The following is a 14,832-nucleotide window of genomic DNA, read 5'->3' on the forward strand; positions in this document are numbered from 1 at the left end:
AATCCTTCTGGCCGTTTGAAACACGCTCGGTGGACGAGGGCAACGATTGCAATGTAGGCCTATGGGTCAGCTACGCTGGAGGGTGGAACTCGGTGCGATCATTTCTCAACATCGACGGAATGAAACATGGACTGGCTGATGACCACGAGGAGCGGACGACTGGATTTGGAAACGCTAGACTTGGGCGGTGTACTTTCTGCTTCGGGATTCCCAATATAGAGGTATCAGCAGCAGTAGATTTATCATCTGACGAAGTCATGCTGAACATCATGACGAAGTTAGTGAACCTCAAGTTGGGTGGGCTCCAGGTAGGTTCTAATCACTGACAAAGGCAGCGATTACAGCGAAGTGCCATGTGTAAACCACATTAGTGTGGCACGAGTATGTGCATTTTGATTTCTTCTTGTTCATGGAGAAGACGCCTTCGACCGAGCTTCATGCTCTCCTATGCCTTCTTACTCTGCCCATGTCGCAGTGACATCCTTCTTCGTCGCATCGCATATATGGTTGCGGAGACCAGTCGCACGAATTCGCCGTCCTCTCGAACCCGAGTATCGATTCTACCCTGTGCTTCCCTCAACTAGCCTCAATCTCCTTCCCCTCTCCACTCCCACCACCTTGTCCCGCCAGCACCTTCTGTCTCAGGACATCCTCCACGACCCTCGAATTCTGCCCTTTCGCATTGATCACGCCCTCCAACTCCTTCAGACTCGCCTCCAGGTCCTTGATCTTATCATTATAGAACTCGGTAGCATGCTTGGGCGACTTGGAGACGAAGAAGCCTGTACCGACATCGACCAGCAACTCCGGCTCGCTGCCGGTGCCCTCTAGGGAGAGCTCCGACGGGGCAATGTGCGAGAAGTGTCCGGGGACGTAGAGCGAGGAGGTAAGTGGGATGAGGTGGGGATGTGCTGTAAACCTTCTAGATTAGCTTTTTTTTTCTTTGGTGGCCAGACCTTTCGTTCTCCTGTGCATGTATCGGGCTTCCGTACCGGATTCTTTTTGGGCTTCTACTGTCTTTATGCTCTTCAGACAGTCTCGGAATCTTGATTGTGCGGTGCGTAGCGACTGGAAGGACGAGGTAAGGTGTTCGAGCTCGGAATCAAGCTGTTTTTTGAGTTGCGACAGCTGCTGTGCGCTCAACGAGGTCAGATCGACTAGTCACACGCATGTTAGAATAAGGTTGACAATCAGTCAGTGGTAAGGGCTCACTCTGTTGACCCTGCTGCGGAGACATGCTTGTAATCTCAACTAAAAGCGACAAGTTTGGAGAAGTTGTTCTGGTTGATGATAGAGAAATCATGCGTCTGAGCACAATAAGGGCCGCCCAAGTAACTTTCATCACCACCACACTGCCCTGTCTTGGGTCGGCTTAGTCCTTGCAACTCTAATCATCAACATGGGCTTTATCACGAATTTGCACATCAGAACAATTCATCTAGACCACGAAACTGCTTAATATATCACATTGAGGTTATTAAAACTATCGACTGGTGCCAAACCACGGACTAGACCAGTAAAACGCCCTAGTCTGGCGACGAGCACAAACGCATTCCCTTCAAGCAACAAAGCGCCATGAAATACACGTCCTCGAATGTCAAATCCTGCCAGTTCCCCTCATTCAGTCAAACTTCGTTGTCAAAGTCGTCCGGTCCGGACTCCGTGTGCTCCTTCCATGCACGCATCGTGATCCTACTCTCTTTATTCAGTCCAGTAACGTTCAGAAACCACACTTTCGATATTAGCAAGCTTGTCAAGAAAGCCAACGAGTCCGCTCTTAGAACAATCCGAACCGTCAAATGTTTCATCTGGAAAGAAATCGTCGATCTCAAAGGATGCACCCTCGGTGGCCTTGAATTCTTTCTTGTTCTTATGAAACAGGCCGTCCCATATATCATGAACCACCACAATGGTCTTGAACCTAGTAGTGGATATATCACACGTCGCAGAGGTCGGCTGTGGGATATCAGTAATATTGCTCGCCTCTACACAGTAGCTGGAGCCCCGAAGGCGGTACTCGTACTTGCGAATCAACTGTACGTGATATAAGTTTGGATGAGTCCCATATCTCAGGCCCGAATTTGCTGGATGGGTATTGTGGCTCATCTTGACTTGTTCCGCAAATTCGTGTAGCTGCCGCGGAACATCTTTTGACTTGATGTCCTGAGCGACGCAAAGCTCGAAATTCCAGCACATGCCGTACTCGTTGGGGGAAGCGAGAGTAATGTCCATCAAACAGAATGACTTTGGGGCTCCAGATCTTGGACGGTTCTTCGTTTTGAGTCGTACCCATTGACACACGTCTCGGAAGGGGTTTAGACCTCCTTGGAAGCCAATCTCGAGACAGTATGAGTATTCGTCACCCCCAATATCGAAGTAGAACATGCCTCGATGTTTACACTCTACTTCACTAAGACTAGACGTGAAGTGATCCTTGGGTTCAATAAACTTATTAGCGCGGAATAGGTTGCGAGGAAATTTACTATCAAGCTCGTGAACCAGGCGTGGTGAGAAAGTGACACCATCATGGTCAAGGTCGTCGCAGAGGTCCATGAAATCATTCATTGGTAATTTATCAATTACCCCTTTTGGCGTTTGCTCGAGGATCACGGTACCAAGACGCGCGCGGAGACGAAGGACGCCATGATATGTGCGAGCATCATTTAGGCATGACTTGATAGCTTTGCGCAAAGGTTCCAGATCCAGATCCAGACACCTCATACCGATATGAGCCACCGTGGGAACTGCGTTCGGGTTAATCACGGCGATACGCTCGCGCTCACAAAGATCCGGTCTTGGTTTCAGTATTACAGTTTCCAATGATAGAGGCTCCCAGCCGCTCCATATCATCATTGGAAGTCGAGAATTGACGCTGACTCTTGCCTGGTGCAGCTTGTTATAATATTGGTCGAGAGCTTTCTGGATGTTGTCGTCCTCCTGAGCGGTGAACCTAAGCTTTGGTGGTCCGTTTCCTGGAGGGAGCAAGTTGATAAACACCCTACACGTTCTTCGAATTATGTTCAAAGCCGCAAGATTGTAGCCGAATACCTCTTCGACGGTGTACAGTTTTTTCTTCCGAGCACCTTCAACCACAATAGGATGATAGGTGATATCTCTATAGACGAGTCCTGGAACATTTGAAGGCGGAGACCCGGTGAACATGGCATCGATCAAGTTCTTCTTTTCAGAGTGATTCTTGCGTGCCTCTTCTTTTTCGTTGTAGGCTGAAGTCTTCGTGAATTTGCTCATGTCACGATTACGGTCTGATGCACGGTCGGCATTCTGGCGATATGCCGGGCGACCAGATCGGGCTCTATTAGAAGACTGGCTTGTAAGAGCAGTTGATTTCCCTGTGACTTTTAGCGAATGCAAACAACTATTGTCACAATACTTACCAACATGGCTTTGCGTCCGTATACTTGGTTCAGCAGTGGGTACTCGCGGAGTACTGGTTACTGCAGCGGCACTTTGTCTCATCGGCCCGTTCTGGTGCTCAACGGACGATGATACTCCTGTATTTCTACTGGTGCTCGAGTTGGAGTGACTACTCAATAGATGCTGAGGTCGGTCGAATCCATGACCCGAAGTGGTAAGACTAGCATGCTTAACAGGCGGCGGTAAATTGTTCGAACTTGAAGATCTTGATGAGGAAGAAGAGTCTTGCAGTTCTACTAGAAGAGCAAATGAGTTTGTAGCTGTCGTATCTATAGCAGGACTAGGTTTTTGACTGAAATAGCGGTTGGGGGCACCAGTCGGATGGGGCATGCTGTGAAGAGCTTAGCTGTTACGGCCTCAGATTTGAGCGCGTAAAGAGTGATAGACATGGTGATGTATGTATATGGCGGATCTGACGACAACAAAAGGTGACTTACCTGACAGCAATACCAAGGTCGATTTTGAGCAAGCCTGGCGGTCACTCCGGTAGAAATGCAGGTGAAGATGGCAGTATTTGACAGATTCTGCACTTGAGCGATTTTATGCATACAAATAGGCTACCACCTACCCAATTAGAGTTGTCGTCGGACGGTGAATGTTGGTTGTTGACCGGGTTTCGCTCCGCCAATCAAGCGATCAGGCGTGGTGAATATGAGTAAAAGAAGGTAAAGTGAATCCGATCTGAATCCGATTCTAGGATTGAGCCCAAACCTCAACGTCCAGCCCCCGACTTGACTGAAGTTGATAGAATTGACGGAGTTGCGTCAACGTCAGAACAGGCGTTGGACAGGTACCTATGAATGACCTTAGACAGCATGCAAGCTCACACCTGTCGTTGCCAAAACAAATGTCACCAACCCAAAGGGATTGAGGTAGTGTTCCAAGGTACAACCAAGAAGAATCTTCGAGCAGCATCCGGTAAAGAAGGAAGGGCAATTCAGAGCTTTCGTTGACGAAGAGCTATCAATGAATGGCTTTGACGGCAGCTCGTAGGTAAAGAGAGGTTGGAAGAAATCATATTGGTAAGGAGAAAGACATGGAGTGGAAGAAAGAGATTTGATAAGCAAAGGAAATTCCACTTGTAGTTGCCTTGAAGATCTGACGACGGAAGGGATAACTACGAGTTGTTTGATCATGTCACATGGTTGAGCTGATGAACAACAGCCGCAACATACAAACAAGCTCGGGCCCCCTATGCGGCAAGTGAACCGAGTAAACAATAACAGGCATGTTCACCTCATAATCCAACAAGCTATACGGAACACTCGCCACTGGCGTACCACAGGCTTTACAGCATTCACTGTCTTATTTATCTTACCTCAGGACTCACTGAAAGGCCACGGCTTGCAAACGGCTCTAGAGATGGATTCTATCTGGGCATAACCGTCCAAGCAAGAGCGGCGATGCTCAACGACTCCTGCCTGTCACGTTGGTGAGCTCCGGGTGCTCAAGTCCTCCGGGTGAGTTCGCAGTAGCAACGTCATATGAGTATGGAGTGGAAGTTACGCTTCTGCAAGCCAACTGGCCAGAAGATCGTTCTGTTGTTCGAGCACTTCGTCCAACCATTCTTTGCCCTAACACGTACCAATATCCTACCCAAGTACTCTTCACCATTCTTTTCTCATGCATAGTATCTTCGGGCGTCTGTGCTGTCAGCCAACCCCGAAGAGAAAGCGAAGCATTCAAGTAGCCTCTCCGTCCTCAGTCATACCTACCATAAGCCCCCCTGCTCCACCACCCTCTCGAGCGCAAGGAACACTAGAAAGCGAGCAAACAGACAACATCGATCTGTCCGCCCCGGAATCAGCGGCCGAAATTAACCAACGACTCCGCTCAGCTGGCCATACACCTGGTCCACTTGACCAGACCCGAAAGTCCAGTCTGCTCAAGACACGTACTAGCTTACCAGATGTGAACGAGCATTCACCTGATTTTTCGATCCCTCGGATCGCGACCAGCAAGTCTTGGTCAAATCAACCTAACCCTGATGATCGCCAGCTCGGCGAAATACCCGCAACGAAGATCAAGTCCAGCCCGCATTCCAGTCTTGGCGGCGAAGCGTGTCTCATGACTGAGCCGAGTCAAAAGCGGTACAGCGAAGACGTTGCTGACAGAAATATCAAGCTTTACGGTGGTATCGAGAGATCGAATTCCATGCCAAATGATCAGAAACAAACGAGTCCGGACGAAAGAGACCGTTTCACACGACGGACTTCAATCCCGCCGTTCAAAACCGATCAGCAAGAAGTATCTGAACCGCCAAAGGACGAAGATGTTACGCCCAAAGAATCCGAGGGGCGCATTCTCATGGTACCAGATCTAGGTCAAGTTGAGCTTGCCCGTTACGCACACCAACCCAGCGCCTGGCAGTCTCCAGATGGGAAGCCTGTCGAATTTTCAAATTCCCGTCCGATTCAGCCCGTACGAGAGGAGTCTGAGGAGTCATTCAACACGTTCTTGAGAACCACTGGCCCGGTTGTAGAAGCTTCGAAAGACAGTAGGTTGGGTCTGAAGAAAGACATTAATGAGTCGAGCACCCTACGCATGAAAGAAGGTGCAGGTAGTGACGACGAGCAGCCATCTCAGCGCAAGGTTTCGGTCACACCCTCCGTGGGCGTTAGCAGATACTCCACTGCGAAGGCCTCGCTTCCGGAGGATGGTGATGACGACGATGCAGCTGAAGCAGACCGGGTGGTGATTTGGAAAGGGTTCAGTGTCTAAAAGCGAAAATGAGGTCTTCGACACCGCTGGTTGCCTGATGTTGGGACAGTGAGTTGAAGGAACATCTGTCGTGGTCTAAAAAGGCACCTGGTGTACCCACAGCGCTCACCAGCTTGTGTTTGGTGTTACGTAAACTGGTCTTGAAATTAATAGCACGTTTGGACCTTGTCGGGTATATGAAGCGCTCGACTCTTCTTAATCTTGAAAGACTAGGTTGTCAACTCCGTATATGCAACACGTCCAGAAATACTTTATACATGCTGAAGTCTAATGTTCAGTACCCGATGCACATAGACTTACTCGCCTTTCTCTAAACAACCACCCTCGCACGAGCTCCTGGCCTGGCTCTTTTCTTCCCTAGTGCATGCCATTCCGCTGGCTGTCTTCGATGTCCAAGTGCATAGGTCGCCATTTCCTCTTTCCACTTAGGATCTCCTCTGCCTCCATCTTCATTCGTAGAGCGCGATCTCTGGTGTTGATGATGGTCCGTCTTGCTTGTGGCGCGGTGTAATCCGCGTCCAATTGTTTGCCCCATCTGTAATGATGTATTAGCGAGGGACCTATCTCTTGTCGAACATGCTACGTACGGTCTGAAATCATCGACCTCCTCAACCTCCCCCGTCTTCTTATTCCTCATTTTCCCCTTGGTCGGCTTCGGCCATATGAAGGGCTCGTGCAACTCCACGATCATATACTTCTTCCCCTCGACCCAGCGCCACGCCTTGGCGTACAGCAGATCAAAGCTTGTGCTGGGTCTCTTTTCCTTTGTCGCGTACCCGTTTGTCACCCACGAGCGGATGTTCTTTACTTTGAGGCCGTATGCGTGGTATAGGTAGTCGTGCAGGTCCATCTTTGAGAAGTTGAGCGGGACATGGAATTTCGCCTCGTTGGGGTTTTCTTGGTAGATGAGTTGGATGGTAAAGCTGGGCCTGGTCAGGGTTAGATGGTACTGCGAAGGACTGCTGATGGTGGGAGATGCGCGAACATGTAGACGGGCTTTTGGCCAAAGCCATATCTTAGACCTCGTTGAATGGCCTCCTGTGAGCGTATATAGGGTGTACGTGATTTGCTTTCGCTGGCGAAATCTGTTTCGTCCACTTCCTCTGCCTCTGCATCGACGAGTTGAGAATAGCGAGCGCTACGGGTTGATCCCCGTAAAGCAGTAATTGATGGCTTGCTGCATACGCGGGGAGCCCGGGTCGCCAGAAGTAATGAGGACCGCATAGTGGTTGAAGACAATGGGTTGTTGATACAGCTTGTCGGGCTTAATTGACTCTTGAAATTTGAGGTCGCGATAGTATCGGAGGTCAGTCTTGGCAACACGGGTCTAGCTCCCGCAGTCGTCCTGCCGCACTTCGTGCTACGCTAGCTTTCGCGATATTCCGAGCACCTCTTACACCAACAGATGGAATAAAGGTGGCTTTGACGTAGGCTCCAAGTGGAACATGAGTGGAGTACCACCATACATATACAGCAAGCCATGTTTCAATTCGGGAAAAATAACAAGCCACGCTCAAAATGTTACTACACTCAAGTCACGGGCGTGTCATACGTTGATGCGGACCAGCCTCCAAAGAAGAAGAAGCCATATTCTCTATTCCACAATCACGCCTTCTCACATACCGTAAGTCACTGTAAGCCCAAAATTCGGCAATGACTAAAAACACTCAAAGATGGACGTCGCACTCCCCGAAGAAATCTACACTCTGATCCATCATCACCTTGAATCCCTCACCCTGGATTACTCTCGCGTATTTCTTTCTCTATCCGACATCCTCGACCCACCGTTCTTCAACCATTACATCAAGCAAGGTTCCATCGCCCTTCTCTCCGAAGGACGACCCCAGATTGACAATCTCATCTCCCTGACTGCCGGCATTCTGCGCCTGGAACTCGACAAACCGACCTACGAACGCGCCGGCCTTGTCGGAACCCCCATACCCAGCGGCGGACGCACGCATGTCAAGGCGCGATATGCCATCGAGTTCAATCTCCGCCTCCCGTGCATGTTACACGGCAAGAAGGGGTTTGAGCGATTGAAGTACGCAGCGCAGAACGTACTTACGCAAAGCCTATCCTTCCTCTTCGTTGACCTGGGTTCGAGTAGGATGGAAGTAGATGAAGACCCGCTGGCGAAGCATCATCCATTCAAGCACACTGTAGCGCCGAGCGTCTTGCGTATGCCAGACACGCTGTGTCCGGTGCTGCCAGGGCTACGAGGACTTGAAGATCAGGGCATCGCGGCAGAGGTTTACGAATGGTTGTCGTTGGTGTCGCTTGCCTCACCGCGACTATCAGCCAGTGATGACATGGATGGGTTTTTGAGTCGATATGCGGTGCCTGAGGTAGACGCGCACGTGCCAACAAGCTGCAATCTTGTGAGGTTGCGCTGGCGAGGGCTGATCACGCCGCAATATGTGACTAAGGTGTGGATGGCAGTGTTGAGAGAAAGTGCTCGTAGTGGCAATGAAAATTGGGTCGCACTGAACGCGGGCTGTTTTCGGGGAGGAGGGTCGTATCAGGTACTGGATTTCGGGAAAGAGGGATGTGTATGCTGGGAAGTGGAGCGATCCTCTATGTGATGATAATCTAACTGATTTGTCCTCATTTGTGCATGGGATTGTGAACCTGGCCTGGTAAATGAGGAAATATTAATAGTAATGTGACCCGAGCTCGCTTGTGGCCGACTATCAGGGGTATCATGCTACCTTCGATTGTGTCCTATCATCAAATCATGTGATGCCAACACGGTCTAAACGAAATGAAGTTTAATGAAAACCGACAAGGACAGAGGTTTGCAGCTCTATCTTGTGGTCTTTATGCGCTTCACGATGTTCGTCCCTACATGCACTAAAATTGGCATGTTCTGCCGAAACGCCTCCAATGCACAACTAACAACTCCGTCTCATGCCCAACATGATTTTAATACGTCGTCAAACTCTTGACTGGTCACTCCGTGTGGGTGTCAAGTACGCGGTTTGCGAACGACGACGGTGAACATATTGTCGTGATCTTCGTCGTACGGCTGCACGTCTACTGCCTGATTCTGATTCAACATGCTGTGTTGCAGGTCCAGACCAGCTCTACGACAAAGCTCTGCTACGATAGGATCGCAATCGCCGAGCAGGTTGATATCGAATTCGATGTGCTTAACGGGTTCGCGCGAAATCAAGATGTGGGGTATCTCGTGCGGAATGTAGTTTGGTATGTCAGACACGGGGGCAACCTTCATGGAGGTACCTATAACGATGACGAGGTCCACTGGGCCGTAAGGCTCATTATTGAGATCAGATCGCTTCTGCCTTTGGTGCTCATCAGAATGTTCGATGATCCTACCGTTCTTTGAATCGATTTCTGGTCGATCTAAGCTTATGCGTTGGAAGAAGATATCAGGGAGCTGTTCGCCGAAAAATGTGATATCTGGCTTCATGACGCCCGGCTCGGGAATGTCGTATTGACCGTCGCTCTCAGAATCCGAATCAAGTGCGTATCTCTTCTTCGGTTTGGTTTGACCATTGGGACGTCTCTTTCGCTTCGCGGCGCTGGCTAGAGCCAAATTGTTCTGGCATTCTTGACATCTGGCAATGCGCTTCAACCGGACGTCTCCGAAAATTTCCTCACCCTTTACTTTGTGTCCACACTTCCTGCAAGATGCAGTTGCCCATGAGCCGTGGCATTGTATCAACCTCGAAGGCTCGATGTTTGCGTAACTCTCGATATTGTCTATGTTTTGCGTATAGTTGGTGAGGAGCTTGTGGTGCTTCTGCAGGAGCGCTACAAATGCATGGGTGGGTGAAGTATACCCTAGAGTCGGAAGTATGCCGCCAGCCACGTTATAAAACTTCGAGGGATTTGTGTCGAAGTCATCTAGATCAAATACTTCTTCTGGCTCGTAGTATCCTTGCTCTTTAAGCAGTTCATAGAAGCCTGTTGTTTTGGAACGAAAATCTGGTATACCCAGACTGGTAGAAATACCCGCGCCCGTGATGACTATGATGTTTTTTTTCTCCCTCAATAGATTAGCAGCATGGTCTATGGTCTTATATTGTGGCAGCGCCCGTCGTCGCCCTAGCTCCCGCTGGATTAGATGACCCAAGGACCGGAAGTAGTTGTCCGCAGTTCTTTTGTTGTATGGCAAATCGAAGGCAAATGCAGTACATAATTTCTTGACAGTCATCTTGGTCGTGAACAACGTCTCATATATGCTGTAGTAAGGGAGCTTGTAAGCCTGAGGAACATACATCATAGCGTAGCAAGTTTTACTGGGTTACTTACAACTGTTTGTGGCCGACCTTTCTGAGCCGCATCCTTAATGCATGAGCTTCACTGGCTGTGCATGTTTCGTCATTAGGCTCTAATTGAATAAAGTTAGCAACGCAACGAATCATTCTGTGCGAACAATGAGCTCTTGGAAATCGGGATTGTACCACTTGCGAATGGCCATGCATCATCGCTGTCGTGGATCTTCTGAACGAAATCATCCTCAGAGCCAGTATCTGGATTCAAGTTAGGGAGCCTAGCTATACACGTAGGACTCGAACGACTGACCTGAGAATGTGTCCTCTTCGTCGTCGGACTCGGCCTCATGTTCCTTCTGAGCAGCGATGGTCGCAGAATCAGGTGCGGTAGTAACCTCTACGTCAGTTCGGCTTCCAGCTACCGAGGGAGCCATAGTCGCTGGCATAGTGGGCCCAGCGAGAATGTGATCAGTGGGAGTGTCGCTGTGGATAAGACCTGTTCATGATGGTCTTCGTTAAATCGCATATGCAGGGACCTCGGGATGTCTCACTCACCCCTTAGGCGCTAGTCAAGATAATGGATACTGCACCTGCAGGGCCGGACCGCTTGTGGAGCCAGCGCTGAGCTTCTAGAAAGCATTCCGGTCAACATTCTTTTTTCCGTGGCTGTGCTATCAACAGAGACACAGTTATATCTTATATCCGTCGCTCAGTGTAACCAAGATATTGAGACGGGAAGATGCTACATCTTCTTACCCTCTCAGCCTAACTGAGACTGCCCTTTGACCGCGAAAGAAGCAATGGGCTCTCTTCTTCTTCTTAGCCATCAGGCTTCAGACACGTCCCGGCATGTTGCAAACCTTCCTGGGGAATTGACAAACATGTAAATCTCTGAGTATAACATACAACACAGCTCTGCCATACCATCATAGGATTCCGACGTAGCACCTTGTACGCTGTCCACTTGCGACTCAAAGCTAAGCATTGGGAGAGCGGCTTGCGGTCCAGTGCTAAGGTCCCACAGGACTGAGAGCAGCTTTGAATGATAATGTATCGCCGAACTTCGTCGGACCTCGCTCAAGGGAAGAAGACGACCGTCGTCGGTGGCCATTCATGATGACCAACAACACACGATTTCGTCTATGCCCTTCACGAAGGGGTATACATGGTAGAGTGACTAGCTAAAGCAGTCTAGGCAATTCCTCATTACGGTCGTAGATTCGCTTGTGAACAGCCTACAACTATAACCTTGAAACATCGGTTCACGGACACTACTAAGAACTACGCGATCTAGTCTTCTGGTGGCAAGGCGGCGGCGGCATAGTTGTTGGTGTATATCTGCCATACCAACCAAGATACAGATGTGGAAATTAGCATAGGAAGTCCTTTTATGATACGAAGCTAACAGCCAGCAGCGGCGGCGAAAAAGCTTGATGTATCGATCTTACTGTTTGCATTCATACAAGGCCGTGTTTGCGAAAAACGAGTGTATGACGCCGCCATCACTAGACACCAGCTTCACCAAGAGATAGAATGGCTATCTCCAATTAGCACCCGTTCGACAAAACGGACAAGAGTAGGTAATGGTGAACGGATAAAGGGTGACTTGGGCGCGAGCTCCTTGAGCCTCGCGTGCTAAATGCAGGCGATGTCGCAACCTTGCCAAAGCTAGCACACGGTCTCAATCTGTCTCTATCTGACAGCGATGTGCACATAATAGCTGCTAGGACGAGGCCAAACCAATTACGACTCTGACTCTATTGCTTCAACAGCTCGTTCAAGTATGCTTTAGGTTTATACGTGCCAGTGCCAGTGCCAGGTTGACGCGCGTGGCGGCATCACGAAGGACTCTCCACATATCTCCAGACATCTCCATGAAACCATCTCCGCTATTAGAGCGCGGGGCGCTTTCCAGACCTGGCTGCACCGTTCCGCAACGTGCAGCGTGTGCTGTGCAGCGTGTGCTGTGCAGCTCAATGCCTGGTCGGGGCAATCCGATAACTTAAAGCTTTCAGGAGGTGCGTCCACGGTCGATCTATCGCAAGGGGGATTATTTGCCTTTTGGCGGCCTCGGTAGCGAGACTTCACCTGCTGCAGCTGCAGCTGCATCCAACGGCGCTGTGAAAGGAGGAGCCGTATCGGAGTAATAAGTTGACTTTTCCTTTGCAGATTACAATGGTCGCCTTATCATAATTACACTTATAGCGAGTAGTCACTGCAACAAAGATTCTGTTGGGCACTAGAGCAGCGAAAAAAGGCCCGGCAATACCTTAGGCATCACTACTGAGGTACCTAGAGGGTGTGGTGGAGATGGCGAAAAGGTGATTCTGTGATGAATTTCCCTTTCGGCGTTGACTCGCGTAATCAGCCCTGTCTAGGAGGCTTGATTAAGCCCCTAAGCCCCGTCTGTTTTGCCGAATGCAGCTCTGGATGGTGGCCCCGACCTCCAGCCTCCAGTCTCCGCAGCCCCAAAGCCCACAGCAGCCCAGCTCAGGGCCCCAGGCTCACATCCGGCCGCTTGGGAGGAAGCCGAGGACACTGTACTATTAGGCAGGCTGGCAGTTTTATTAGGTTCAAGCGTATGTACAATTTCACCGCTTTGATACGAGCTCACGCTCCAGCTTCGGTAACCAGGGTGTTAAATGAAGCAAAGCTCACGGTGTTTCATCTGGCCGAGCTTTATGCTCCACTGGACCGTTGCAAAGAGATTTCCCACACGTGCCATTGCTGACGAGTGACAGCAAAATCGACGAGCCATGTTCAGGAGCATGCTGATGCTTTTTGTTAATGTATCGGTTGTTGAGGCTGTGCGTTTCCCCTGTTGTCGCACGCATTGCGCGTCAGGAAGTCAAGCCGCCACGACCCCTCCCCCCGGCCGGCTGTTCCGCGAGTGTGTTCGATCAATGTTGCACAGCAGCATGACAAACAGCAACCGAAAGTTTTGCATAATCTTGCCACACTCTGCACCAAGACGATACGTATTCCTACGTCAAGCCTAATGAAGATCTCCGCCGGCGTCCGCGAACCATTTCGAGCTCCTCAAAGCACGCCAGAGCAAAGGGGGCGGTTGAAGGAGGGAGGCGAGAACGGCAGGTCCCACGAAATATGACTTGTGCGGGGGACTTGCAGCGAGATTAGACGCTGATACAACGATTGGCGGCGCGCGAATGGGAAGACTCAGAAGAGACGACAATAACGGGAGTGATTGGCTGGATCACAGGAGAGACAGTCGATAGTGGAGATATTTTAGGGGGGGGGAAGGGGGGGGGAGGGATAGGGGGGTGTGAAGACTAAGAGTGGGACGGCTATACACCAGACCCAGTGTCAGCTAGCACAGTCATTAGCGTGCGGCGGCTCTAGTACCTGGGCGCCTTCACGCCGACTGGAACTGGTTTGGCGCAATCAGCAAATCTTGCTAGGTTGCTCTCGAGACCAACTGCTCGAGCGTTCCTCGGTACCTCTTGGGTGCTGGAGCCTGTGGTATAAGAAACCCCCAGCTCCAGCCGTTCTCTTCTGTTTGTCCAAGAGTTATCATTACACACCCTCGTTCAACTCCAACTCCATATCCACCTGCTATACCAATCCAACTTTCGTCAGCCAACACTCCAACTTTCGTCAATCAACCGCCATCCATCAAAATGCAGTTCAAACTTGCCTTCGTTGCTTTCGCCGCCTGCGTTGCCGCTGTCAACGTCCAGCGTGCTATCGACCCGTACGCATCTGCCCTCTCTCTCCCAAATCAATTTGACTCGCATACTGACTCGGTACACAGAGCCGTTCTCAACGAGCTGTCCCACGCCATCCCCAAGCAGCTCCTCGAGCGTGCTGTCTCCGACCCATCCGCCCTTGAGGCCGAGTTCGCCAACGGCAACCTTCCTCGCTGGTACCAGGAGCTCCCAGCTGATGCTAAGAGGTCTCTCAAGGACCTCGGTGCTAAGATCGTTGTCCGCCACGATGCTGCCTCTTCCGCCTCTGGATCCCCATCAGGCTCTGGTTCATCCGTGATCCCCTCTGGCACTCCCACTGGCGGCTCACCAACTGGTGGTGCCCCTACCACCACTGGCGGCAGCGGTGCTCCTACCTCCACTGGTGGCGCCTCGTCCAACATGGTTGGTGCTGGTGTTGCTGGTCTCGCTGCACTCGTCGGTATGGTCGCTTTGTAAGCAGTTTCATGGACGGCGTTGCTCTAACCGAGCATTTGTATGTATTGGCTATTGCGTGGTCTTTGGACGTCACGTGTGGACGGCATATAGCAGGTCTTGCATAATATATGGGTCATGGTGTGAATGGATAGAGGTTTATTAATATGTTAATGATACTCCAGTGACCATGAGCACTATTCTTTGCAATCTACATCTTGCGCCTAACCCTTAATCTACACAGGTCAATTGAAACACCGTGCTTGGTTCCAAATAATGCGCCCTACCTAGTTGCCACG

At 50.4% G+C, this 14,832-nt stretch overlaps 7 protein-coding genes across 7 annotated transcripts; 3 read left to right on the forward strand and 4 right to left on the reverse strand.

Moving 5' to 3' along the window:
- Positions 1-451: 451 nt before the first annotated feature.
- EJ05DRAFT_179775 (Prefoldin-domain-containing protein) lies at positions 452-1,298 on the reverse strand. The gene is made up of 3 exons (XM_033739581.1): positions 1,213-1,298; positions 957-1,157; positions 452-911 (listed from the first exon to the last, which is right to left on the reverse strand). The coding sequence occupies exons 1-3, from the start codon at positions 1,235-1,237 to the stop codon at positions 577-579; spliced, it is 561 nt and encodes a 186-aa protein (XP_033604115.1). The 5' UTR covers positions 1,238-1,298; the 3' UTR covers positions 452-576.
- A 403-nt stretch (positions 1,299-1,701) lies between these two features.
- On the reverse strand, positions 1,702-3,765 carry EJ05DRAFT_496568 (uncharacterized protein; the record flags this gene model as incomplete). Its single annotated transcript, XM_033746413.1, has 2 exons — positions 1,702-3,350; positions 3,396-3,765. 2 exons carry the CDS (start codon positions 3,763-3,765, stop codon positions 1,702-1,704), a joined length of 2,019 nt encoding a protein of 672 aa, XP_033604116.1.
- A 1,293-nt stretch (positions 3,766-5,058) lies between these two features.
- EJ05DRAFT_482516 (uncharacterized protein) lies at positions 5,059-6,156 on the forward strand (the record flags this gene model as incomplete). Its single annotated transcript, XM_033745174.1, has 1 exon — positions 5,059-6,156. One exon carries the CDS (start codon positions 5,059-5,061, stop codon positions 6,154-6,156), a length of 1,098 nt encoding a protein of 365 aa, XP_033604117.1.
- Positions 6,157-6,334: 178 nt separating this feature from the next.
- EJ05DRAFT_179799 (uncharacterized protein) lies at positions 6,335-7,604 on the reverse strand. Its single transcript, XM_033739582.1, has 3 exons — positions 7,142-7,604; positions 6,744-7,085; positions 6,335-6,691 (listed from the first exon to the last, which is right to left on the reverse strand). The coding sequence occupies exons 1-3, from the start codon at positions 7,378-7,380 to the stop codon at positions 6,514-6,516; spliced, it is 759 nt and encodes a 252-aa protein (XP_033604118.1). The 5' UTR covers positions 7,381-7,604; the 3' UTR covers positions 6,335-6,513.
- A 32-nt stretch (positions 7,605-7,636) lies between these two features.
- On the forward strand, positions 7,637-8,738 carry EJ05DRAFT_496571 (uncharacterized protein; the record flags this gene model as incomplete). The annotated part of the gene is made up of 2 exons (XM_033746414.1): positions 7,637-7,780; positions 7,830-8,738. The coding sequence occupies 2 exons, from the start codon at positions 7,637-7,639 to the stop codon at positions 8,736-8,738; spliced, it is 1,053 nt and encodes a 350-aa protein (XP_033604119.1).
- Positions 8,739-9,121: 383 nt separating this feature from the next.
- Positions 9,122-10,840, reverse strand: EJ05DRAFT_482519 (DHS-like NAD/FAD-binding domain-containing protein; the record flags this gene model as incomplete). The annotated part of the gene is made up of 4 exons (XM_033745175.1): positions 9,122-10,361; positions 10,432-10,510; positions 10,584-10,652; positions 10,705-10,840. The coding sequence occupies 4 exons, from the start codon at positions 10,838-10,840 to the stop codon at positions 9,122-9,124; spliced, it is 1,524 nt and encodes a 507-aa protein (XP_033604120.1).
- A 2,856-nt stretch (positions 10,841-13,696) lies between these two features.
- On the forward strand, positions 13,697-14,689 carry EJ05DRAFT_179905 (uncharacterized protein). Its single transcript, XM_033739584.1, has one exon. It carries the CDS (start codon positions 14,033-14,035, stop codon positions 14,555-14,557), a length of 525 nt encoding a protein of 174 aa, XP_033604121.1. The 5' UTR covers positions 13,697-14,032; the 3' UTR covers positions 14,558-14,689.
- Positions 14,690-14,832: the final 143 nt, after the last annotated feature.

This window comes from Pseudovirgaria hyperparasitica (genome assembly GCF_010093815.1).
Source record: "Pseudovirgaria hyperparasitica strain CBS 121739 unplaced genomic scaffold EJ05scaffold_2, whole genome shotgun sequence".
Taxonomy (NCBI): domain Eukaryota; kingdom Fungi; phylum Ascomycota; class Dothideomycetes; order Acrospermales; family Acrospermaceae; genus Pseudovirgaria; species Pseudovirgaria hyperparasitica.

Bases quoted from the DNA above. Each gene is read 5' to 3' on its own strand.
- EJ05DRAFT_179905 (XM_033739584.1), top strand. From the start codon at position 14,033: ATGCAGTTCAAACTTGCCTTCGTTGCTTTCGCCGCCTGCGTTGCCGCT.
- EJ05DRAFT_179799 (XM_033739582.1), bottom strand. From the start codon at position 7,380: ATGCGGTCCTCATTACTTCTGGCGACCCGGGCTCCCCGCGTATGCAGC. The intron at 7,086-7,141 runs GTTCGCGCATCT...AACCCTGACCAG, and splicing joins GGCCAAAAGCCCGTCTACAT to GCCCAGCTTTACCATCCAAC. The intron at 6,692-6,743 runs GTACGTAGCATG...ACATCATTACAG, and splicing joins GAGGTCGATGATTTCAGACC to ATGGGGCAAACAATTGGACG.
- EJ05DRAFT_179775 (XM_033739581.1), bottom strand. From the start codon at position 1,237: ATGTCTCCGCAGCAGGGTCAACAGA. The intron at 1,158-1,212 runs GTGAGCCCTTAC...GCGTGTGACTAG, and splicing joins TCCGCAGCAGGGTCAACAGA to TCGATCTGACCTCGTTGAGC. The intron at 912-956 runs GTCTGGCCACCA...GAAGGTTTACAG, and splicing joins CATGCACAGGAGAACGAAAG to CACATCCCCACCTCATCCCA.